This window comes from Coregonus clupeaformis, unplaced genomic scaffold (genome assembly GCF_020615455.1).
Source record: "Coregonus clupeaformis isolate EN_2021a unplaced genomic scaffold, ASM2061545v1 scaf0022, whole genome shotgun sequence".
NCBI classification, from domain to species: domain Eukaryota; kingdom Metazoa; phylum Chordata; class Actinopteri; order Salmoniformes; family Salmonidae; genus Coregonus; species Coregonus clupeaformis.
In genome coordinates this window covers 1,300,309-1,326,850 of record NW_025533477.1, presented here as the reverse complement: position 1 = coordinate 1,326,850, position 26,542 = coordinate 1,300,309, and the positions used below count along the sequence as shown (strand labels likewise).

General features: G+C 46.8%; 1 protein-coding gene across 1 annotated transcript in view; it reads right to left on the bottom strand.

The window, feature by feature from the left end:
• Positions 1-26,542, bottom strand: part of ergic1 (endoplasmic reticulum-golgi intermediate compartment 1) — a 124,365-nt gene that overhangs the window by 9,157 nt on the left and 88,666 nt on the right. Inside the window, exons 7-8 of the mRNA XM_045212553.1 lie at positions 26,236-26,296; positions 25,211-25,311 (exon numbers count right to left, since the gene is read on the bottom strand). Coding sequence (XP_045068488.1) covers positions 25,211-25,311; positions 26,236-26,296 — 162 coding nt within the window. The remainder of the gene's footprint in view (positions 1-25,210; positions 25,312-26,235; positions 26,297-26,542) is intronic.

Below are 26,542 nucleotides of genomic sequence, written 5' to 3'. Positions count from 1 at the left end.
TGGCTACTGTGTACTGGTAGGGTTATGGTCCATACCTTGTTGGCTACTGTATACTGGTAGGGTTAGGGTTATGGTCCATACCTTGTTGACTACTGTGTACTGGTAGGGTTATGGTCCATACCTTGTTGACTACTGTGTACTGGTAGGGTTATGGTCCATACCTTGTTGGCTACTGTGTACTGGTAGGGTTAGGGTTATGGTCCATACCTTGTTGACTACTGTGTACTGGTAGGGTTATGGTCCATACCTTGTTGGCTACTGTGTACTGGTAGGGTTAGGGTTATGGTCGATACCTTGTTGACTACTGTGTACTGGTAGGGTTAGGGTTATGGTCCATACCTTGTTGACTACTGTGTACTGGTAGGGTTAGGGTTATGGTCCATACCTTGTTGACTACTGTGTACTGGTAGGGTTAGGGTCCATACCTTGTTGACTACTGTGTACTGGTAGGGATAGGGTTATGGTCCATACCTTGTTGACTACTGTGTACTGGTAGGGTTATGGTCCATACCTTGTTGACTACTGTGTACTGGTAGGGTTAGGGTCCATACCTTGTTGGCTACTGTGTACTGGTAGGGTTAGGGTTATGGTCCATACCTTGTTGACTACTGTGTACTGGTAGGGTTAGGGTTATGGTCCATACCTTGTTGGCTACTGTGTACTGGTAGGGTTAGGGTTATGGTCCATACCTTGTTGACTACTGTGTACTGGTAGGGTTAGGGTTATGGTCCATACCTTGTTGACTACTGTGTACTGGTAGGGTTAGGGTCCATACCTTGTTGGCTACTGTGTACTGGTAGGGTTAGGGTTATGGTCCATACCTTGTTGACTACTGTGTACTGGTAGGGTTAGGGTTATGGTCCATACCTTGTTGGCTACTGTGTACTGGTAGGGTTAGGGTTATGGTCCATACCTTGTTGACTACTGTGTACTGGTAGGGTTATGGTCCATACCTTGTTGGCTACTGTGTACTGGTAGGGTTATGGTCCATACCTTGTTGGCTACTGTGTACTGGTAGGGTTAGGGTTAGGGTTATGGTCCATACCTTGTTGACTACTGTGTACTGGTAGGGTTATGGTCCATACCTTGTTGACTACTGTGTACTGGTAGGGTTATGGTCCATACCTTGTTGGCTACTGTGTACTGGTAGGGTTAGGGTTAGGGTTATGGTCCATACCTTGTTGACTACTGTGTACTGGTAGGGTTATGGTCCATACCTTGTTGACTACTGTGTACTGGTAGGGTTAGGGTTATGGTCCATACCTTGTTGGCTACTGTGTACTGGTAGGGTTAGGGTTATGGTCCATACCTTGTTGACTACTGTGTACTGGTAGGGTTATGGTCCATACCTTGTTGGCTACTGTGTACTGGTAGGGTTATGGTCCATACCTTGTTGGCTACTGTATACTGGTAGGGTTAGGGTTATGGTCCATACCTTGTTGACTACTGTATACTGGTAGGGTTAGGGTTATGGTCCATTCCTTGTTGGCTACTGTGTACTGGTAGGGTTATGGTCCATACCTTGTTGACTACTGTGTACTGGTAGGGTTAGGGTTATGGTCCATACCTTGTTGGCTACTGTGTACTGGTAGGGTTAGGGTTATGGTCCATACCTTGTTGACTATTGTGTACTGGTAGGGTTATGGTCCATACCTTGTTGGCTACTGTGTACTGGTAGGGTTAGGGTTATGGTCCATACCTTGTTGGCTACTGTGTACTGGTAGGGTTAGGGTCCATACCTTGTTGGCTACTGTGTACTGGTAGGGTTAGGGTTATGGTCCATACCTTGTTGACTACTGTGTACTGGTAGGGTTAGGGTTATGGTCCATACCTTGTTGGCTACTGTGTACTGGTAGGGTTAGGGTTATGGTCCATACCTTGTTGACTACTGTGTACTGGTAGGGTTATGGTCCATACCTTGTTGGCTACTGTGTACTGGTAGGGTTAGGGTTATGGTCCATACCTTGTTGACTACTGTGTACTGGTAGGGTTATGGGCCATACCTTGTTGACTACTGTATACTGGTAGGGTTAGGGTTATGGTCCATACCTTGTTGACTACTGTGTACTGGTAGGGTTATGGTCCATACCTTGTTGGCTACTGTGTACTGGTAGGGTTATGGTCCATACCTTGTTGACTACTGTGTACTGGTAGGGTTATGGTCCATACCTTGTTGACTACTGTGTACTGGTAGGGTTATGGTCCATACCTTGTTGGCTACTGTATACTGGTAGGGTTAGGGTTATGGTCCATACCTTGTTGGCTACTGTGTACTGGTAGGGTTAGGGTCCATACCTTGTTGACTACTGTGTACTGGTAGGGTTAGGGCTATGGTCCATACCTTGTTGACTACTGTGTACTGGTAGGGTTAGGGTCCATACCTTGTTGACTACTGTGTACTGGTAGGGTTAGGGCTATGGTCCATACCCTGTTGGCTACTGTGTACTGGTAGGGTTATGGTCCATACCTTGTTGGCTACTGTGTACTGGTAGGGTTATGGTCCATACCTTGTTGACTACTGTGTACTGGTAGGGTTATGGTCCATACCTTGTTGACTACTGTGTACTGGTAGGGTTAGGGTTATGGTCCATACCTTGTTGACTACTGTGTACTGGTAGGGCTAGGGTTATGGTCCATACCTTGTTGACTACTGTATACTGGTAGGGTTATGGTTATGGTCCATACCTTGTTGGCTACTGTGTACTGGTAGGGTTATGGTCCATACCTTGTTGACTACTGTGTACTGGTAGGGTTAGGGTTATGGTCCATACCTTGTTGGCTACTGTGTACTGGTAGGGTTAGGGTTATGGTCCATACCTTGTTGACTACTGTGTACTGGTAGGGTTATTGGTCCATACCTTGTTGGCTACTGTGTACTGGTAGGGTTATGGTCCATACCTTGTTGGCTACTGTGTACTGGTAGGGTTAGGGTTATGGTCCATACCTTGTTGACTACTGTGTACTGGTAGGGTTATGGTCCATACCTTGTTGACTACTGTGTACTGGTAGGGTTAGGGTTTGGTCCATACCTTGTTGGCTACTGTGTACTGGTAGGGTTAGGGTTATGGTCCATACCTTGTTGACTACTGTGTACTGGTAGGGTTATGGTCCATACCTTGTTGGCTACTGTGTACTGGTAGGGTTAGGGTTATGGTCCATACCTTGTTGACTACTGTGTACTGGTAGGGTTAGGGTTATGGTCCATACCTTGTTGGCTACTGTGTACTGGTAGGGTTAGGGTTATGGTCCATACCTTGTTGACTACTGTGTACTGGTAGGGTTAGGGTCCATACCTTGTTGACTACTGTGTACTGGTAGGGTTAGGGTTATGGTCCATACCTTGTTGACTACTGTGTACTGGTAGGGTTATGGTCCATACCTTGTTGACTACTGTGTACTGGTAGGGTTAGGGTCCATACCTTGTTGGCTACTGTGTACTGGTAGGGTTAGGGTTATGGTCCATACCTTGTTGACTACTGTGTACTGGTAGGGTTAGGGTTATGGTCCATACCTTGTTGGCTACTGTGTACTGGTAGGGTTAGGGTTATGGTCCATACCTTGTTGACTACTGTGTACTGGTAGGGTTAGGGTTATGGTCCATACCTTGTTGACTACTGTGTACTGGTAGGGTTAGGGTCCATACCTTGTTGGCTACTGTGTACTGGTAGGGTTAGGGTTATGGTCCATACCTTGTTGACTACTGTGTACTGGTAGGGTTAGGGTTATGGTCCATACCTTGTTGGCTACTGTGTACTGGTAGGGTTAGGGTTATGGTCCATACCTTGTTGACTACTGTGTACTGGTAGGGTTAGTTTGGTCCATACCTTGTTGGCTACTGTGTACTGGTAGGGTTATGGTCCATACCTTGTTGGCTACTGTGTACTGGTAGGGTTAGGGTTAGGTTTGGTCCATACCTTGTTGACTACTGTGTACTGGTAGGGTTATGGTCCATACCTTGTTGACTACTGTGTACTGGTAGGGTTATGGTCCATACCTTGTTGGCTACTGTGTACTGGTAGGGTTAGGGTTATGGTCCATACCTTGTTGACTACTGTGTACTGGTAGGGTTATGGTCCATACCTTGTTGACTACTGTGTACTGGTAGGGTTAGGGTTATGGTCCATACCTTGTTGGCTACTGTGTACTGGTAGGGTTAGGGTTATGGTCCATACCTTGTTGACTACTGTGTACTGGTAGGGTTATGGTCCATACCTTGTTGGCTACTGTGTACTGGTAGGGTTATGGTCCATACCTTGTTGGCTACTGTATACTGGTAGGGTTAGGGTTATGGTCCATACCTTGTTGACTACTGTATACTGGTAGGGTTAGGGTTATGGTCCATACCTTGTTGGCTACTGTGTACTGGTAGGGTTATGGTCCATACCTTGTTGACTACTGTGTACTGGTAGGGTTAGGGTTATGGTCCATACCTTGTTGGCTACTGTGTACTGGTAGGGTTAGGGTTATGGTCCATACCTTGTTGACTACTGTGTACCGGTAGGGTTATGGTCCATACCTTGTTGGCTACTGTGTACTGGTAGGGTTAGGGTTATGGTCCATACCTTGTTGGCTACTGTGTACTGGTAGGGTTAGGGTCCATACCTTGTTGGCTACTGTGTACTGGTAGGGTTAGGGTTATGGTCCATACCTTGTTGACTACTGTGTACTGGTAGGGTTAGGGTTATGGTCCATACCTTGTTGGCTACTGTGTACTGGTAGGGTTAGGGTTATGGTCCATACCTTGTTGACTACTGCGTACTGGTAGGGTTATGGTCCATACCTTGTTGGCTACTGTGTACTGGTAGGGTTAGGGTTATGGTCCATACCTTGTTGACTACTGTGTACTGGTAGGGTTATGGGCCATACCTTGTTGACTACTGTATACTGGTAGGGTTAGGGGTTATGGTCCATACCTTGTTGACTACTGTGTACTGGTAGGGTTATGGTCCATACCTTGTTGGCTACTGTGTACTGGTAGGGTTATGGTCCATACCTTGTTGACTACTGTGTACTGGTAGGGTTATGGTCCATACCTTGTTGACTACTGTGTACTGGTAGGGTTATGGTCCATACCTTGTTGGCTACTGTATACTGGTAGGGTTAGGGTTATGGTCCATACCTTGTTGGCTACTGTGTACTGGTAGGGTTAGGGTCCATACCTTGTTGACTACTGTGTACTGGTAGGGTTAGGGCTATGGTCCATACCTTGTTGACTACTGTGTACTGGTAGGGTTAGGGTCCATACCTTGTTGACTACTGTGTACTGGTAGGGTTAGGGCTATGGTCCATACCCTGTTGGCTACTGTGTACTGGTAGGGTTATGGTCCATACCTTGTTGGCTACTGTGTACTGGTAGGGTTATGGTCCATACCTTGTTGACTACTGTGTACTGGTAGGGTTATGGTCCATACCTTGTTGACTACTGTGTACTGGTAGGGTTAGGGTTATGGTCCATACCTTGTTGACTACTGTGTACTGGTAGGGTTAGGGTTATGGTCCATACCTTGTTGGCTACTGTGTACTGGTAGGGTTAGGGTTATGGTCCATACCTTGTTGACTACTGTGTACTGGTAGGGTTATGGTCCATACCTTGTTGGCTACTGTGTACTGGTAGGGTTATGGTCCATACCTTGTTGGCTACTGTATACTGGTAGGGTTAGGGTTATGGTCCATACCTTGTTGACTACTGTATACTGGTAGGGTTAGGGTTATGGTCCATTCCTTGTTGGCTACTGTGTACTGGTAGGGTTATGGTCCATACCTTGTTGACTACTGTGTACTGGTAGGGTTAGGGTTATGGTCCATACCTTGTTGGCTACTGTGTACTGGTAGGGTTAGGGTTATGGTCCATACCTTGTTGACTATTGTGTACTGGTAGGGTTATGGTCCATACCTTGTTGGCTACTGTGTACTGGTAGGGTTAGGGTTATGGTCCATACCTTGTTGGCTACTGTGTACTGGTAGGGTTAGGGTCCATACCTTGTTGGCTACTGTGTACTGGTAGGGTTAGGGTTATGGTCCATACCTTGTTGACTACTGTGTACTGGTAGGGTTAGGGTTATGGTCCATACCTTGTTGGCTACTGTGTACTGGTAGGGTTAGGGTTATGGTCCATACCTTGTTGACTACTGTGTACTGGTAGGGTTATGGTCCATACCTTGTTGGCTACTGTGTACTGGTAGGGTTAGGGTTATGGTCCATACCTTGTTGACTACTGTGTACTGGTAGGGTTATGGGCCATACCTTGTTGACTACTGTATACTGGTAGGGTTAGGGTTATGGTCCATACCTTGTTGACTACTGTGTACTGGTAGGGTTATTTGGTCCATACCTTGTTGGCTACTGTGTACTGGTAGGGTTATGGTCCATACCTTGTTGACTACTGTGTACTGGTAGGGTTATGGTCCATACCTTGTTGACTACTGTGTACTGGTAGGGTTATGGTCCATACCTTGTTGGCTACTGTGTACTGGTAGGGTTAGGGTTATGGTCCATACCTTGTTGGCTACTGTGTACTGGTAGGGTTAGGGTCCATACCTTGTTGACTACTGTGTACTGGTAGGGTTAGGGCTATGGTCCATACCTTGTTGACTACTGTGTACTGGTAGGGTTAGGGTCCATACCTTGTTGACTACTGTGTACTGGTAGGGTTAGGGCTATGGTCCATACCCTTGTTGGCTACTGTGTACTGGTAGGGTTAGGGTATGGTCCATACCTTGTTGGCTACTGTGTACTGGTAGGGTTATGGTCCATACCTTGTTGACTACTGTGTACTGGTAGGGTTATGGTCCATACCTTGTTGGCTACTGTGTACTGGTAGGGTTAGGGTTATGGTCCATACCTTGTTGACTACTGTGTACTGGTAGGGTTAGGGTTATGGTCCATACCTTGTTGACTACTGTGTACTGGTAGGGTTAGGGTTATGGTCCATACCTTGTTGGCTACTGTGTACTGGTAGGGTTATGGTCCATACCTTGTTGGCTACTGTGTACTGGTAGGGTTTTATGGTCCATACCTTGTTGGCTACTGTATACTGGTAGGGTTAGGGTTATGGTCCATACCTTGTTGACTACTGTGTACTGGTAGGGTTATGGTCCATACCTTGTTGACTACTGTGTACTGGTAGGGTTATGGTCCATACCTTGTTGGCTACTGTGTACTGGTAGGGTTAGGGTTATGGTCCATACCTTGTTGACTACTGTGTACTGGTAGGGTTATGGTCCATACCTTGTTGGCTACTGTGTACTGGTAGGGTTAGGGTTATGGTCGATACCTTGTTGACTACTGTGTACTGGTAGGGTTAGGGTTATGGTCCATACCTTGTTGACTACTGTGTACTGGTAGGGATAGGGTTATGGTCCATACCTTGTTGACTACTGTGTACTGGTAGGGTTATGGTCCATACCTTGTTGACTACTGTGTACTGGTAGGGTTATGGTCCATACCTTGTTGGCTACTGTGTACTGGTAGGGTTAGGGTTATGGTCCATACCTTGTTGACTACTGTGTACTGGTAGGGTTATGGTCCATACCTTGTTGACTACTGTGTACTGGTAGGGTTAGGGTCCATACCTTGTTGGCTACTGTGTACTGGTAGGGTTAGGGTTATGGTCCATACCTTGTTGACTACTGTGTACTGGTAGGGTTAGGGTTATGGTCCATACCTTGTTGGCTACTGTGTACTGGTAGGGTTAGGGTTATGGTCCATACCTTGTTGGCTACTGTGTACTGGTAGGGTTAGGGTTATGGTCCATACCTTGTTGACTACTGTGTACTGGTAGGGTTAGGGTCCATACCTTGTTGGCTACTGTGTACTGGTAGGGTTAGGGTTATGGTCCATACCTTGTTGACTACTGTGTACTGGTAGGGTTAGGGTTATGGTCCATACCTTGTTGGCTACTGTGTACTGGTAGGGTTAGGGTTATGGTCCATACCTTGTTGACTACTGTGTACTGGTAGGGTTATGGTCCATACCTTGTTGGCTACTGTGTACTGGTAGGGTTATGGTCCATACCTTGTTGGCTACTGTGTACTGGTAGGGTTAGGGTTAGGATTATGGTCCATAACTTGTTGACTACTGTGTACTGGTAGGGTTATGGTCCATACCTTGTTGACTACTGTGTACTGGTAGGGTTAGGGTTATGGTCCATACCTTGTTGACTACTGTATACTGGTAGGGTTATGGTCCATACCTTGTTGGCTACTGTGTACTGGTAGGGTTAGGGTTATGGTCCATACCTTGTTGGCTACTGTGTACTGGTAGGGTTATGGTTATGGTCCATACCTTGTTGACTACTGTGTACTGGTAGGGTTATGGTCCATACATTGTTGGCTACTGTGTACTGGTAGGGTTAGGGTTATGGTCCATACCTTGTTGACTACTGTGTACTGGTAGGGTTATGGTCCATACCTTGTTAACTACTGTATACTGGTAGGGTTAGGGTCCATACCTTGTTGGCTACTGTGTACTGGTAGGGTTAGGGTTATGGTCCATACCTTGTTGGCTACTGTGTACTGGTAGGGCTATGGTCCATACCTTGTTGGCTACTGTGTACTGGTAGGGTTATGGTCCATACCTTGTTGGCTACTGTATACTGGTAGGGCTATGGTCCATACCTTGTTGGCTACTGTGTACTGGTAGGGCTATGGTCCATACCTTGTTGGCTACTGTGTACTGGTAGGGCTATGGTCCATACCTTGTTGGCTACTGTGTACTGGTAGTAGGGTTATGGTCCATACCTTGTTGGCTACTGTGTACTGGTAGGGTTAGGGTTATGGTCCATACCTTGTTGGCTACTGTGTACTGGTAGGGTTAGGGTCCATACCTTGTTGGCTACTGTGTACTGGTAGGGTTAGGGTTATGGTCCATACCTTGTTGGCTACTGTGTACTGGTAGGGTTAGGGTCCATACCTTGTTGGCTACTGTGTACTGGTAGGGTTAGGGTTATGGTCCATACCTTGTTGACTACTGTGTACTGGTAGGGTTAGGGTCCATACCTTGTTGACTACTGTGTACTGGTAGGGTTAGGGTTATGGTCCATACCTTGTTGGCTACTGTGTACTGGTAGGGTTAGGGTCCATACCTTGTTGGCTACTGTGTACTGGTAGGGTTAGGGTTATGGTCCATACCTTGTTGGCTACTGTGTACTGGTAGGGTTAGGGTTATGGTCCATACCTTGTTGGCTACTGTGTACTGGTAGGGTTATGGTCCATACCTTGTTGGCTACTGTATACTGGTAGGGTTATGGTCCATACTTGTTGGCTACTGTATACTGGTAGGGTTATGGTCCATACCTTGTTGGCTACTGTGTACTGGTAGGGTTATGGTCCATACCTTGTTGGCTACTGTGTACTGGTAGGGTTAGGGTTAGTGTCCATACCTTGTTGGCTACTGTATACTGGTAGGGTTATGGTCCATACCTTGTTGGCTACTGTATACTGGTAGGGTTATGGTCCATACCTTGTTGGCTACTGTATACTGGTAGGGTTATGGTCCATACCTTGTTTGCTACTGTATACTGGTAGGGTTATGGTCCATACCTTGTTGGCTACTGTGTACTGGTAGGGTTATGGTCCATACCTTGTTGGCTACTGTGTACTGGTAGGGTTAGGGTTAGGGTCCATACCTTGTTGACTACTGTATACTGGTAGGGTTATGGTCCATACCTTGTTGGCTACTGTATACTGGTAGGGTTATGGTCCATACCTTGTTGGCTACTGTGTACTGGTAGGGTTATGGTCCATACCTTGTTGGCTACTGTGTACTGGTAGGGTTAGGGTCCATACCTTGTTGGCTACTGTGTACTGGTAGGGTTATGGTCCATACCTTGTTGGCTACTGTGTACTGGTAGGGTTAGGGTCCATACCTTGTTGGCTACTGTGTACTGGTAGGGTTAGGGTTATGGTCCATACCTTGTTGGCTACTGTGTACTGGTAGGGTTATGGTCCATACCTTGTTGGCTACTGTATACTGGTAGGGTTAGGGTTAGGGTCCATACCTTGTTGGCTACTGTGTACTGGTAGGGTTAGGGTTATGGTCCATACCTTGTTGACTACTGTGTACTGGTAGGGTTAGGGTTATGGTCCATACCTTGTTGACTACTGTGTACTGGTAGGGTTAGGGTTATGGTCCATACCTTGTTGACTACTGTGTACTGGTAGGGTTAGGGTTATGGTCCATACCTTGTTGACTACTGTGTACTGGTAGGGTTATGGTCCATACCTTGTTGGCTACTGTGTACTGGTAGGGTTAGGGTTATGGTCCATACCTTGTTGACTACTGTGTACTGGTAGGGTTAGGGTTATGGTCCATACCTTGTTGGCTACTGTGTACTGGTAGGGTTATGGTCCATACCTTGTTGGCTACTGTGTACTGGTAGGGTTAGGGTTATGGTCCATACCTTGTTGACTACTGTGTACTGGTAGGGTTAGGGTTATGGTCCATACCTTGTTGACTACTGTGTACTGGTAGGGTTATGGTCCATACCTTGTTGGCTACTGTGTACTGGTAGGGTTAGGTTGGTCCATACCTTGTTGACTACTGTGTACTGGTAGGGTTAGGGTTATGGTCCATACCTTGTTGGCTACTGTGTACTGGTAGGGTTAGGGTTATGGTCCATACCTTGTTGACTACTGTGTACTGGTAGGGTTATGGTCCATACCTTGTTGGCTACTGTGTACTGGTAGGGTTATGGTCCATACCTTGTTGGCTACTGTGTACTGGTAGGGTTAGGGTTATGGTCCATACCTTGTTGGCTACTGTGTACTGCTAGGGTTATGGTCCATACCTTGTTGGCTACTGTGTACTGGTAGGGTTAGGGTTATGGTCCATACCTTGTTGGCTACTGTGTACTGGTAGGGTTATGGGTTATGGTCCATACCTTGTTGACTACTGTGTACTGGTAGGGTTATTATGGTCCATACCTTGTTGGCTACTGTGTACTGGTAGGGTTAGGGTTATGGTCCATACCTTGTTGACTACTGTGTACTGGTAGGGTTATGGTCCATACCTTGTTGGCTACTGTGTACTGGTAGGGTTATGGTCCATACCTTGTTGACTACTGTGTACTGGTAGGGTTAGGGTCCATACCTTGTTGGCTACTGTGTACTGGTAGGGTTAGGGTTATGGTCCATACCTTGTTGACTACTGTGTACTGGTAGGGTTATGGTCCATACCTTGTTGGCTACTGTGTACTGGTAGGGCTATGGTCCATACCTTGTTGGCTACTGTGTACTGGTAGGGCTATGGTCCATACCTTGTTGGCTACTGTGTACTGGTAGGGCTAGGGTGGTCCATACCTTGTTGGCTACTGTGTACTGGTAGGGTTATGGTCCATACCTTGTTGGCTACTGTGTACTGGTAGGGTTATGGTCCATACCTTGTTGGCTACTGTGTACTGGTAGGGTTAGGGTTATGGTCCATACCTTGTTGACTACTGTGTACTGGTAGGGTTAGGGTTATGGTCCATACCTTGTTGACTACTGTGTACTGGTAGGGTTAGGGTCCATACCTTGTTGGCTACTGTGTACTGGTAGGGTTAGGGTTATGGTCCATACCTTGTTGACTACTGTGTACTGGTAGGGTTAGGGTTATGGTCCATACCTTGTTGGCTACTGTGTACTGGTAGGGTTAGGGTTATGGTCCATACCTTGTTGACTACTGTGTACTGGTAGGGTTATGGTCCATACCTTGTTGGCTACTGTGTACTGGTAGGGTTATGGTCCATACCTTGTTGGCTACTGTGTACTGGTAGGGTTAGGTTAGGGTTATGGTCCATACCTTGTTGACTACTGTGTACTGGTAGGGTTATGGTCCATACCTTGTTGGCTACTGTGTACTGGTAGGGTTAGGGTTATGGTCCATACCTTGTTGGCTACTGTATACTGGTAGGGTTAGTTTGGTCCATACCTTGTTGGCTACTGTGTACTGGTAGGGTTAGGGTTATGGTCCATACCTTGTTGGCTACTGTGTACTGGTAGGGTTATGGTTATGGTCCATACCTTGTTGACTACTGTGTACTGGTAGGGTTATGGTCCATACATTGTTGGCTACTGTGTACTGGTAGGGTTAGGGTTATGGTCCATACCTTGTTGACTACTGTGTACTGGTAGGGTTATGGTCCATACCTTGTTGACTACTGTGTACTGGTAGGGTTATGGTCCATACCTTGTTGGCTACTGTGTACTGGTAGGGTTAGGGTTATGGTCCATACCTTGTTGGCTACTGTGTACTGGTAGGGCTATGGTCCATACCTTGTTGGCTACTGTGTACTGGTAGGGCTATGGTCCATACCTTGTTGGCTACTGTATACTGGTAGGGCTATGGTCCATACCTTGTTGGCTACTGTGTACTGGTAGGGTTATGGTCCATACCTTGTTGGCTACTGTGTACTGGTAGGGCTAGTTTGGTCCATACCTTGTTGGCTACTGTGTACTGGTAGGGTTATGGTCCATACCTTGTTGGCTACTGTGTACTGGTAGGGTTAGGGTTATGGTCCATACCTTGTTGGCTACTGTGTACTGGTAGGGTTAGGGTGTCCATACCTTGTTGGCTACTGTGTACTGGTAGGGTTAGGGTTATGGTCCATACCTTGTTGGCTACTGTGTACTGGTAGGGTTATGGGTCCATACCTTGTTGGCTACTGTGTACTGGTAGGGTTAGGGTTATGGTCCATACCTTGTTGGCTACTGTGTACTGGTAGGGTTAGGGTCCATACCTTGTTGGCTACTGTGTACTGGTAGGGTTAGGGTTATGGTCCATACCTTGTTGGCTACTGTGTACTGGTAGGGTTAGGGTTATGTCCATACCTTGTTGGCTACTGTGTACTGGTAGGGTTAGGGTTATGGTCCATACCTTGTTGGCTACTGTGTACTGGTAGGGTTAGGGTTATGGTCCATACCTTGTTGGCTACTGTGTACTGGTAGGGTTATGGTCCATACCTTGTTGGCTACTGTATACTGGTAGGGTTATTGGTCCATACCTTGTTGGCTACTGTGTACTGGTAGGGTTATGGTCCATACCTTGTTGGCTACTGTGTACTGGTAGGGTTATGGTCCATACCTTGTTGGCTACTGTGTACTGGTAGGGTTAGGGTTATTGTCCATACCTTGTTGGCTACTGTGTACTGGTAGGGTTATGGTCCATACCTTGTTGGCTACTGTATACTGGTAGGGTTATGGTCCATACCTTGTTGGCTACTGTGTACTGGTAGGGTTATGGTCCATACCTTGTTGGCTACTGTATACTGGTAGGGTTATGGTCCATACCTTGTTGGCTACTGTGTACTGGTAGGGTTATGGTCCATACCTTGTTGGCTACTGTGTACTGGTAGGGTTAGGGTTATGGTCCATACCTTGTTGACTACTGTGTACTGGTAGGGTTATGGTCCATACCTTGTTGGCTACTGTGTACTGGTAGGGTTATGGTCCATACCTTGTTGGCTACTGTGTACTGGTAGGGTTATGGTCCATACCTTGTTGGCTACTGTGTACTGGTAGGGTTAGGGTCCATACCTTGTTGGCTACTGTGTACTGGTAGGGTTAATGGTCCATACCTTGTTGGCTACTGTGTACTGGTAGGGTTAGGGTCCATACCTTGTTGGCTACTGTGTACTGGTAGGGTTAGGGTTATGGTCCATACCTTGTTGGCTACTGTGTACTGGTAGGGTTATGGTCCATACCTTGTTGGCTACTGTGTACTGGTAGGGTTAGGGTTATGGTCCATACCTTGTTGGCTACTGTGTACTGGTAGGGTTAGGGTTATGGTCCATACCTTGTTGACTACTGTGTACTGGTAGGGTTAGGGTTATGGTCCATACCTTGTTGGCTACTGTGTACTGGTAGGGTTAGGTTATGGTCCATACCTTGTTGGCTACTGTGTACTGGTAGGGTTAGGGTTATGGTCCATACCTTGTTGACTATTGTGTACTGGTAGGGTTATGGTCCATACCTTGTTGGCTACTGTGTACTGGTAGGGTTAGGGTTATGGTCCATACCTTGTTGGCTACTGTGTACTGGTAGGGTTAGGGTTATGGTCCATACCTTGTTGGCTACTGTGTACTGGTAGGGTTATGGTCCATACCTTGTTGGCTACTGTGTACTGGTAGGGTTAGGGTTGGTCCATACCTTGTTGACTACTGTGTACTGGTAGGGTTAGGGTTATGGTCCATACCTTGTTGGCTACTGTGTACTGGTAGGGTTATGGTCCATACCTTGTTGGCTACTGTGTACTGGTAGGGTTAGGGTTATGGTCCATACCTTGTTGACTACTGTGTACTGGTAGGGTTAGGGTTATGGTCCATACCTTGTTGGCTACTGTGTACTGGTAGGGTTAGGGTTATGGTCCATACCTTGTTGACTACTGTGTACTGGTAGGGTTATTGGTCCATACCTTGTTGACTACTGTGTACTGGTAGGGTTAGTTGGTCCATACCTTGTTGGCTACTGTGTACTGGTAGGGTTAGGGTTAGTTTGGTCCATACCTTGTTGACTACTGTGTACTGCTAGGGTTATGGTCCATACCTTGTTGACTACTGTGTACTGGTAGGGTTAGGGTTATGGTCCATACCTTGTTGGCTACTGTGTACTGGTAGGGTTATGGTTATGGTCCATACCTTGTTGACTACTGTGTACTGGTAGGGTTATGGTCCATACCTTGTTGGCTACTGTGTACTGGTAGGGTTAGGGTTATGGTCCATACCTTGTTGACTACTGTGTACTGGTAGGGTTATGGTCCATACCTTGTTGACTACTGTGTACTGGTAGGGTTATGGTCCATACCTTGTTGACTACTGTGTACTGGTAGGGTTAGGGGTCCATACCTTGTTGGCTACTGTGTACTGGTAGGGTTAGGGTTATGGTCCATACCTTGTTGGCTACTGTGTACTGGTAGGGTTATGGTCCATACCTTGTTGGCTACTGTGTACTGGTAGGGCTATGGTCCATACCTTGTTGGCTACTGTATACTGGTAGGGCTATGGTCCATACCTTGTTGGCTACTGTGTACTGGTAGGGCTATGGTCCATACCTTGTTGGCTACTGTGTACTGGTAGGGCTAATGGTCCATACCTTGTTGGCTACTGTGTACTAGGTAGGGTTATGGTCCATACCTTGTTGGCTACTGTGTACTGGTAGGGTTAGGGTTATGGTCCATACCTTGTTGGCTACTGTGTACTGGTAGGGTTAGGGTCCATACCTTGTTGGCTACTGTGTACTGGTAGGGTTAGGGTTATGGTCCATACCTTGTTGGCTACTGTGTACTGGTAGGGTTAGGGTTTGGTCCATACCTTGTTGGCTACTGTGTACTGGTAGGGTTAGGGTTATGGTCCATACCTTGTTGGCTACTGTGTACTGGTAGGGTTATGGTCCATACCTTGTTGGCTACTGTGTACTGGTAGGGTTAGGGTTAGGGTCCATACCTTGTTGGCTACTGTGTACTGGTAGGGTTATGGTCCATACCTTGTTGGCTACTGTATACTGGTAGGGTTATGGTTATGGTCCATACCTTGTTGGCTACTGTATACTGGTAGGGTTAGGGTTATGGTCCATACCTTGTTGGCTACTGTATACTGGTAGGGTTAGGGTTATGGTCCATACCTTGTTGGCTACTGTGTACTGGTAGGGTTATGGTTATGGTCCATACCTTGTTGACTACTGTGTACTGGTAGGGTTATGGTCCATACCTTGTTGGCTACTGTATACTGGTAGGGTTATGGTCCATACCTTGTTGGCTACTGTATACTGGTAGGGTTATGGTCCATACCTTGTTTGCTACTGTATACTGGTAGGGTTATGGTCCATACCTTGTTGGCTACTGTGTACTGGTAGGGTTATGGTCCATACCTTGTTGGCTACTGTGTACTGGTAGGGTTAGGGTTAGGGTCCATACCTTGTTGGCTACTGTGTACTGGTAGGGTTATGGTCCATACCTTGTTGGCTACTGTATACTGGTAGGGTTATGGTCCATACCTTGTTGGCTACTGTGTACTGGTAGGGTTATGGTCCATACCTTGTTGGCTACTGTGTACTGGTAGGGTTAGGGTCCATACCTTGTTGGCTACTGTGTACTGGTAGGGTTATGGTCCATACCTTGTTGGCTACTGTGTACTGGTAGGGTTAGGGTCCATACCTTGTTGGCTACTGTGTACTGGTAGGGTTAGGGTTATGGTCCATACCTTGTTGGCTACTGTGTACTGGTAGGGTTATGGTCCATACCTTGTTGGCTACTGTATACTGGTAGGGTTAGGGTTATGGGTCCATACCTTGTTGGCTACTGTGTACTGGTAGGGTTAGGGTTATGGTCCATACCTTGTTGGCTACTGTGTACTGGTAGGGTTAGGGTTATGGTCCATACCTTGTTGACTACTGTGTACTGGTAGGGTTAGGTTATGGTCCATACCTTGTTGACTACTGTGTACTGGTAGGGTTATGGTCCATACCTTGTTGGCTACTGTGTACTGGTAGGGTTAGGGTTATGGTCCATACCTTGTTGGCTACTGTGTACTGGTAGGGTTAGGTTATGGTCCATACCTTGTTGGCTACTGTGTACTGGTAGGGTTATGGTCCATACCTTGTTGGCTACTGTGTACTGGTAGGGTTAGGTTATGGTCCATACCTTGTTGGCTACTGTGTACTGGTAGGGTTAGGGTTAGGGTCCATACCTTGTTGGCTACTGTGTACTGGTAGGGTTATGGTCCATACCTTGTTGGCTACTGTATACTGGTAGGGTTAGGGTTATGGTCCATACCTTGTTGGCTACTGTGTACTGGTAGGGTTAGGGTTATGGTCCATACCTTGTTGGCTACTGTGTACTGGTAGGGTTAGGGTTATGGTCCATACCTTGTTGGCTACTGTGTACTGGTAGGGTTATTTGGTCCATACCTTGTTGGCTACTGTGTACTGGTAGGGTTATGGTCCATACCTTGTTGGCTACTGTGTACTGGTAGGGTTAGGGTTATGGTCCATACCTTGTTGACTACTGTGTACTGGTAGGGTTATGGTCCATACCTTGTTGGCTACTGTGTACTGGTAGGGTTAGGGTTATGGTCCATACCTTGTTGGCTACTGTGTACTGGTAGGGTTATGGTTATGGTCCATACCTTGTTGGCTACTGTGTACTGGTAGGGTTATGGTCCATACCTTGTTGGCTACTGTGTACTGGTAGGGTTAGGGTTATGGTCCATACCTTGTTGACTACTGTGTACTGGTAGGGTTAGGGTTATGGTCCATACCTTGTTGACTACTGTGTACTGGTAGGGTTATGGTCCATACCTTGTTGGCTACTGTATACTGGTAGGGTTAGGGTCCATACCTTGTTGGCTACTGTGTACTGGTAGGGTTAGGGTTATGGTCCATACCTTGTTGGCTACTGTGTACTGGTAGGGTTATGGTCCATACCTTGTTGGCTACTGTGTACTGGTAGGGTTATGGTCCATACCTTGTTGGCTACTGTGTACTGGTAGGGTTATGGTCCATACCTTGTTGGCTACTGTGTACTGGTAGGGTTATGGTCCATACCTTGTTGGCTACTGTGTACTGGTAGGGTTAGGTTATGGTCCATACCTTGTTGGCTACTGTGTACTAGTAGGGTTATGGTCCATACCTTGTTGGCTACTGTGTACTGGTAGGGTTAGGGTTATGGTCCATACCTTGTTGGCTACTGTGTACTGGTAGGGTTAGGGTCCATACCTTGTTGGCTACTGTGTACTGGTAGGGTTAGGGTTATGGTCCATACCTTGTTGGCTACTGTGTACTGGTAGGGTTAGGGTCCATACCTTGTTGGCTACTGTGTACTGGTAGGGTTAGGGTTATGGTCCATACCTTGTTGGCTACTGTGTACTGGTAGGGTTATGGTCCATACCTTGTTGGCTACTGTGTACTGGTAGGGTTAGGGTTAGGGTCCATACCTTGTTGGCTACTGTGTACTGGTAGGGTTATGGTCCATACCTTGTTGGCTACTGTATACTGGTAGGGTTATGGTCCATACCTTGTTGGCTACTGTGTACTGGTAGGGTTAGGGTTATGGTCCATACCTTGTTGGCTACAGTATACTGGTAGGGTTAGGGTTATGGTCCATACCTTGTTGGCTACTGTGTACTGGTAGGGTTAGGGTTATGGTCCATACCTTGTTGGCTACTGTATACTGGTAGGGTTAGGGTTATGGTCCATACCTTGTTGGCTACTGTGTACTGGTAGGGTTATGGTTATGGTCCATACCTTGTTGACTACTGTGTACTGGTAGGGTTATGGTCCATACCTTGTTGGCTACTGTGTACTGGTAGGGTTAGGTTATGGTCCATACCTTGTTGACTACTGTGTACTGGTAGGGTTATGGTCCATACCTTGTTGACTACTGTGTACTGGTAGGGTTATGGTCCATACCTTGTTGGCTACTGTATACTGGTAGGGTTAGGGTCCATACCTTGTTGGCTACTGTGTACTGGTAGGGTTAGGGTTATGGTCCATACCTTGTTGGCTACTGTGTACTGGTAGGGCTATGGTCCATACCTTGTTGGCTACTGTGTACTGGTAGGGTTATGGTCCATACCTTGTTGGCTACTGTGTACTGGTAGGGCTATGGTCCATACCTTGTTGGCTACTGTGTACTGGTAGGGCTATGGTCCATACCTTGTTGGCTACTGTGTACTGGTAGGGCTATGGTCCATACCTTGTTGGCTACTGTGTACTAGTAGGGTTATGGTCCATACCTTGTTGGCTACTGTGTACTGGTAGGGTTAGGGTTATGGTCCATACCTTGTTGGCTACTGTGTACTGGTAGGGTTAGGGTCCATACCTTGTTGGCTACTGTGTACTGGTAGGGTTAGGGTTATGGTCCATACCTTGTTGGCTACTGTGTACTGGTAGGGTTAGGGTCCATACCTTGTTGGCTACTGTGTACTGGTAGGGTTAGGGTTATGGTCCATACCTTGTTGGCTACTGTGTACTGGTAGGGTTAGGGTTATGGTCCATACCTTGTTGGCTACTGTGTACTGGTAGGGTTAGGGTTATGGTCCATACCTTGTTGGCTACTGTGTACTGGTAGGGTTATGGTCCATACCTTGTTGGCTACTGTGTACTGGTAGGGTTAGGGTTATGGTCCATACCTTGTTGACTACTGTGTACTGGTAGGGTTAGGGTTATGGTCCATACCTTGTTGGCTACTGTGTACTGGTAGGGTTAGTTTGGTCCATACCTTGTTGACTACTGTGTACTGGTAGGGTTAGGGTTATGGTCCATACCTTGTTGGCTACTGTGTACTGGTAGGGTTAGGGTTATGGTCCATACCTTGTTGGCTACTGTGTACTGGTAGGGTTATGGTCCATACCTTGTTGGCTACTGTGTACTGGTAGGGTTAGGTTATGGTCCATACCTTGTTGACTACTGTGTACTGGTAGGGTTATTTGGTCCATACCTTGTTGACTACTGTGTACTGGTAGGGTTATTTGGTCCATACCTTGTTGACTACTGTGTACTGGTAGGGTTATGGGTCCATACCTTGTTGGCTACTGTGTACTGGTAGGGTTAGGGTTATGGTCCATACCTTGTTGGCTACTGTGTACTGGTAGGGTTATGGTCCATACCTTGTTGGCTACTGTGTACTGGTAGGGTTATGGTCCATACCTTGTTGGCTACTGTGTACTGGTAGGGTTAGTTTGGTCCATACCTTGTTGGCTACTGTGTACTGGTAGGGTTATGGTCCATACCTTGTTGGCTACTGTGTACTGGTAGGGTTATGGTCCATACCTTGTTGGCTACTGTGTACTGGTGTAGGGTTATGGTCCATACCTTGTTGGCTACTGTGTACTGGTAGGGTTAGGGTTATGGTCCATACCTTGTTGGCTACTGTGTACTGGTAGGGTTAGGGTCCATACCTTGTTGGCTACTGTGTACTGGTAGGGTTAGGGTTATGGTCCATACCTTGTTGGCTACTGTGTACTGGTAGGGTTAGGGTCCATACCTTGTTGACTACTGTGTACTGGTAGGGTTAGGGTTATGGTCCATACCTTGTTGACTACTGTGTACTGGTAGGGTTAGGGTCCATACCTTGTTGACTACTGTGTACTGGTAGGGTTAGGGTTATGGTCCATACCTTGTTGGCTACTGTGTACTGGTAGGGTTATGGTCCATACCTTGTTGGCTACTGTGTACTGGTAGGGTTAGGGTTATGGTCCATACCTTGTTGGCTACTGTGTACTGGTAGGGTTAGGGTTATGGTCCATACCTTGTTGGCTACTGTGTACTGGTAGGGTTATGGTCCATACCTTGTTGGCTACTGTGTACTGGTAGGGTTAGGGTTATGGTCCATACCTTGTTGACTACTGTGTACTGGTAGGGTTGGGTTATGGTCCATACCTTGTTGACTACTGTGTACTGGTAGGGTTATGGTCCATACCTTGTTGGCTACTGTGTACTGGTAGGGTTATGGTCCATACCTTGTTGGCTACTGTGTACTGGTAGGGTTAGGGTTATGGTCCATACCTTGTTGGCTACTGTGTACTGGTAGGGTTATGGTCCATACCTTGTTGACTACTGTGTACTGGTAGGGTTATGGTCCATACCTTGTTGACTACTGTGTACTGGTAGGGTTATATGGTCCATACCTTGTTGGCTACTGTGTACTGGTAGGGTTAGGGTTATGGTCCATACCTTGTTGGCTACTGTGTACTGGTAGGGTTATGGTCCATACCTTGTTGGCTACTGTGTACTGGTAGGGTTAGGTTATGGTCCATACCTTGTTGACTACTGTGTACTGGTAGGGTTATGGTCCATACCTTGTTGGCTACTGTGTACTGGTAGGGTTATTTGGTCCATACCTTGTTGGCTACTGTGTACTGGTAGGGTTATGGTCCATACCTTGTTGGCTACTGTGTACTGGTAGGGTTAGTTTGGTCCATACCTTGTTGGCTACTGTGTACTGGTAGGGTTATGGTCCATACCTTGTTGGCTACTGTGTACTGGTAGGGCTATGGTCCATACCTTGTTGGCTACTGTGTACTGGTAGGGTTATGGTCCATACCTTGTTGGCTACTGTGTACTGGTAGGGTTAGGGTTCCATACCTTGTTGGCTACTGTGTACTGGTAGGGTTATGGTCCATACCTTGTTGGCTACTGTGTACTGGTAGGGTTAGGTTATGGTCCATACCTTGTTGGCTACTGTGTACTAGTAGGGTTATGGTCCATACCTTGTTGGCTACTGTGTACTGGTAGGGTTAGGGTTATGGTCCATACCTTGTTGGCTACTGTGTACTGGTAGGGTTAGGGTCCATACCTTGTTGGCTACTGTGTACTGGTAGGGTTAGGGTTATGGTCCATACCTTGTTGGCTACTGTGTACTGGTAGGGTTATGGTCCATACCTTGTTGGCTACTGTGTACTGGTAGGGTTAGGGTTATGGTCCATACCTTGTTGGCTACTGTGTACTGGTAGGGTTAGGGTTTGGTCCATACCTTGTTGGCTACTGTATACTGGTAGGGTTATGGTCCATACCTTGTTGGCTACTGTGTACTGGTAGGGTTAGGGTTATGGTCCATACCTTGTTGGCTACTGTATACTGGTAGGGTTATGGTCCATACCTTGTTGGCTACTGTGTACTGGTAGGGTTAGGGTTATGGTCCATACCTTGTTGGCTACTGTATACTGGTAGGGTTATTATGGTCCATACCTTGTTGGCTACTGTGTACTGGTAGGGTTATTGGTCCATACCTTGTTGGCTACTGTGTACTGGTAGGGTTATGGTCCATACCTTGTTGGCTACTGTGTACTGGTAGGGTTAGGGTTATGGTCCATACCTTGTTGACTACTGTGTACTGGTAGGGTTATGGTCCATACCTTGTTGGCTACTGGTACTGGTAGGGTTAGGGTTATGGTCCATACCTTGTTGGCTACTGTGTACTGGTAGGGCTATGGTCCATACCTTGTTGGCTACTGTGTACTGGTAGGGCTATGGTCCATACCTTGTTGGCTACTGTATACTGGTAGGGCTATGGTCCATACCTTGTTGGCTACTGTGTACTGGTAGGGCTATGGTCCATACCTTGTTGGCTACTGTGTACTGGTAGGGCTATGGTCCATACCTTGTTGGCTACTGTGTACTGGTAGGGTTATGGTCCATACCTTGTTGGCTACTGTGTACTGGTAGGGTTAGGGTTATGGTCCATACCTTGTTGGCTACTGTGTACTGGTAGGGTTAGGGTCCATACCTTGTTGGCTACTGTGTACTGGTAGGGTTAGGGTTATGGTCCATACCTTGTTGGCTACTGTGTACTTGGTAGGGTTAGGGTCCATACCTTGTTGGCTACTGTGTACTGGTAGGGTTAGGGTTATGGTCCATACCTTGTTGACTACTGTGTACTGGTAGGGTTAGGGTCCATACCTTGTTGACTACTGTGTACTGGTAGGGTTAGGGTTATGGTCCATACCTTGTTGGCTACTGTGTACTGGTAGGGTTAGGGTCCATACCTTGTTGGCTACTGTGTACTGGTAGGGTTAGGGTTATGGTCCATACCTTGTTGGCTACTGTGTACTGGTAGGGTTAGGGTTATGGTCCATACCTTGTTGGCTACTGTGTACTGGTAGGGTTATGGTCCATACCTTGTTGGCTACTGTATACTGGTAGGGTTAGGGTTATGGTCCATACCTTGTTGGCTACTGTGTACTGGTAGGGTTATGGTTATGGTCCATACCTTGTTGACTACTGTGTACTGGTAGGGTTATGGTCCATACCTTGTTGGCTACTGTGTACTGGTAGGGTTAGGGTTATGGTCCATACCTTGTTGACTACTGTGTACTGGTAGGGTTATGGTCCATACCTTGTTGACTACTGTGTACTGGTAGGGTTATGGTCCATACCTTGTTGACTACTGTATACTGGTAGGGTTAGGGTCCATACCTTGTTGGCTACTGTGTACTGGTAGGGTTAGGGTTATGGTCCATACCTTGTTGGCTACTGTGTACTGGTAGGGCTATGGTCCATACCTTGTTGGCTACTGTGTACTGGTAGGGCTATGGTCCATACCTTGTTGGCTACTGTATACTGGTAGGGCTATGGTCCATACCTTGTTGGCTACTGTGTACTGGTAGGGCTATGGTCCATACCTTGTTGGCTACTGTGTACTGGTAGGGCTATGGTCCATACCTTGTTGGCTACTGTGTACTGGTAGGGTTATGGTCCATACCTTGTTGGCTACTGTGTACTGGTAGGGTTAGGGTTATGGTCCATACCTTGTTGGCTACTGTGTACTGGTAGGGTTAGGGTCCATACCTTGTTGGCTACTGTGTACTGGTAGGGTTAGGGTTATGGTCCATACCTTGTTGGCTACTGTGTACTTGGTAGGGTTAGGGTCCATACCTTGTTGGCTACTGTGTACTGGTAGGGTTAGGGTTATGGTCCATACCTTGTTGACTACTGTGTACTGGTAGGGTTAGGGTCCATACCTTGTTGACTACTGTGTACTGGTAGGGTTAGGGTTATGGTCCATACCTTGTTGGCTACTGTGTACTGGTAGGGTTAGGGTCCATACCTTGTTGGCTACTGTGTACTGGTAGGGTTAGGGTTATGGTCCATACCTTGTTGGCTACTGTGTACTGGTAGGGTTAGGGTTATGGTCCATACCTTGTTGGCTACTGTGTACTGGTAGGGTTATGGTCCATACCTTGTTGGCTACTGTGTACTGGTAGGGTTAGGGTTATGGTCCATACCTTGTTGGCTACTGTGTACTGGTAGGGTTATGGTCCATACCTTGTTGGCTACTGTATACTGGTAGGGTTATGGTCCATACCTTGTTGGCTACTGTGTACTGGTAGGGTTATGGTCCATACCTTGTTGGCTACTGTGTACTGGTAGGGTTAGGGTTAGGGTCCATACCTTGTTGGCTACTGTATACTGGTAGGGTTATGGTCCATACCTTGTTGGCTACTGTATACTGGTAGGGTTATGGTCCATACCTTGTTGGCTACTGTGTACTGGTAGGGTTATGGTCCATACCTTGTTGGCTACTGTGTACTGGTAGGGTTAGGGTTATGGTCCATACCTTGTTGGCTACTGTGTACTGGTAGGGTTATGGTCCATACCTTGTTGGCTACTGTGTACTGGTAGGGTTAGGGTTATGGTCCATACCTTGTTGGCTACTGTGTACTGGTAGGGTTATGGTCCATACCTTGTTGGCTACTGTATACTGGTAGGGTTATGGTCCATACCTTGTTGGCTACTGTGTACTGGTAGGGTTATGGTCCATACCTTGTTGGCTACTGTGTACTGGTAGGGTTAGGGTTAGGGTCCATACCTTGTTGGCTACTGTATACTGGTAGGGTTATGGTCCATACCTTGTTGGCTACTGTATACTGGTAGGGTTATGGTCCATACCTTGTTGGCTACTGTGTACTGGTAGGGTTATGGTCCATACCTTGTTGGCTACTGTGTACTGGTAGGGTTAGGGTCCATACCTTGTTGGCTACTGTGTACTGGTAGGGTTAGGGTCCATACCTTGTTGGCTACTGTGTACTGGTAGGGTTAGGGTTATGGTCCATACCTTGTTGGCTACTGTGTACTGGTAGGGTTATGGTCCATACCTTGTTGGCTACTGTATACTGGTAGGGTTAGGGTTAGGGTCCATACCTTGTTGGCTACTGTGTACTGGTAGGGTTAGGGTCCATACCTTGTTGGCTACTGTGTACTGGTAGGGTTAGGGTTATGGTCCATACCTTGTTGGCTACTGTGTACTGGTAGGGTTATGGTCCATACCTTGTTGGCTACTGTATACTGGTAGGGTTAGGGTTAGGGTCCATACCTTGTTGGCTACTGTGTACTGGTAGGGTTATGGTCCATACCTTGTTGGCTACTGTATACTGGTAGGGTTATGGTCCATACCTTGTTGGCTACTGTGTACTGGTAGGGTTAGGGTTATGGTCCATACCTTGTTGACTACTGTATACTGGTAGGGTTATGGTCCATACCTTGTTGGCTACTGTGTACTGGTAGGGTTAGGGTTATGGTCCATACCTTGTTGGCTACTGTATACTGGTAGGGTTAGGGTTATGGTCCATACCTTGTTGGCTACTGTATACTGGTAGGGTTATGGTCCATACCTTGTTGGCTACTGTGTACTGGTAGGGTTAGGGTTATGGTCCATACCTTGTTGGCTACTGTATACTGGTAGGGTTAGGGTTATGGTCCATACCTTGTTGGCTACTGTGTACTGGTAGGGTTATGGTCCATACCTTGTTGGCTACTGTATACTGGTAGGAGAACCTCTGTTTTCCACTTAGGTCTTCATAGACTGTTGGGACGATCTTTAGGATGTAGTCATGAGATGCCAGAGCTGCAAGGGAACATAACAGTTAACTTTTATGACAGGGATAAAATACTAGAGTTCGTTTTAATGAGAGAGTGGTCCTTCTAGTAACACTAGTAACCCTTTGGATTCCCATGAGAGAAACGTCTCCATGTGTTAGTCCTTCTACTCTGCAGGGTTCTCTCTCACACACACACACACACACACACACACACACACACCTCTCATAAACACTATAGTCACATATACTCTTATCTACCTCCCTCCCTCACAAACACAACCCTCACAGCTCCAGTGACAGCCATAACAACAGCTGCATGTCCTGATGATGAGTAGAGATGATGACAACAGATAAAGAGATTCAACAGACAACAGATAGAGAGATTCAACAGACAACAGATAGAGAGATTCAACAGACAACAGATAGAGAGATTCAACAGACAACAGATAGAGATTCAACAGACAACAGATAGAGAGATTGTGAAGACAACAGACAGAGAGATTGTGAAGACAACAGACAGAGAGATTGTGAAGACAACAGATAGAGAGATTGTGAAGACAACAGATAGAGAGATTGTGAAGACAACAGACAGAGAGATTGTGAAGACAACAGATAGAGAGATTGTGAAGACAACAGATAGAGAGATTGTGATGACAACAGATTGAGATTCTGAAGACAACAGATAGAGAGATTGTGAAGACAACAGATTGAGATTCTGAAGACAACAGATAGAGATTGTGAAGACAACAGATAGAGAGATTGTGAAGACAACAGACAGAGAGATTGTGAAGACAACAGACAGAGAGAGATTGTGAAGACAACAGACAGAGAGATTGTGAAGACAACAGACAGAGAGAGATTGTGAAGACAACAGATAGAGAGATTGTGAAGACAACAGATAGAGATTGTCATGACAACAGATAGAGAGAGATAAACAGATCTCTACATACGGTTGGAGCCCAGCCTGTCAGCTCCTCCCAATGCATTAAAGGCTCCGTGGACATTCTGCACCTGTAGCGTGAGAGAGAGAGAGACAGAGAGACAGAGAGACAGAGAGACAGAGAGACAGAGAGAGAGAAGGGAGGGAGGGAGAGAGGAGGGAGGGAGAGAGACAGAGAGAGAGAGAGACAGACAGCGAGAGAGAGAGAGAGGGGGAGGGAGGGAGAGACGTAAGTATTTATGTAGAGGATCTTACATCTTATCTTAATCTCCATCGTCTGTCTGTCTGTCTGTCTGTCTGTGTGTGTGTGTGTGTAC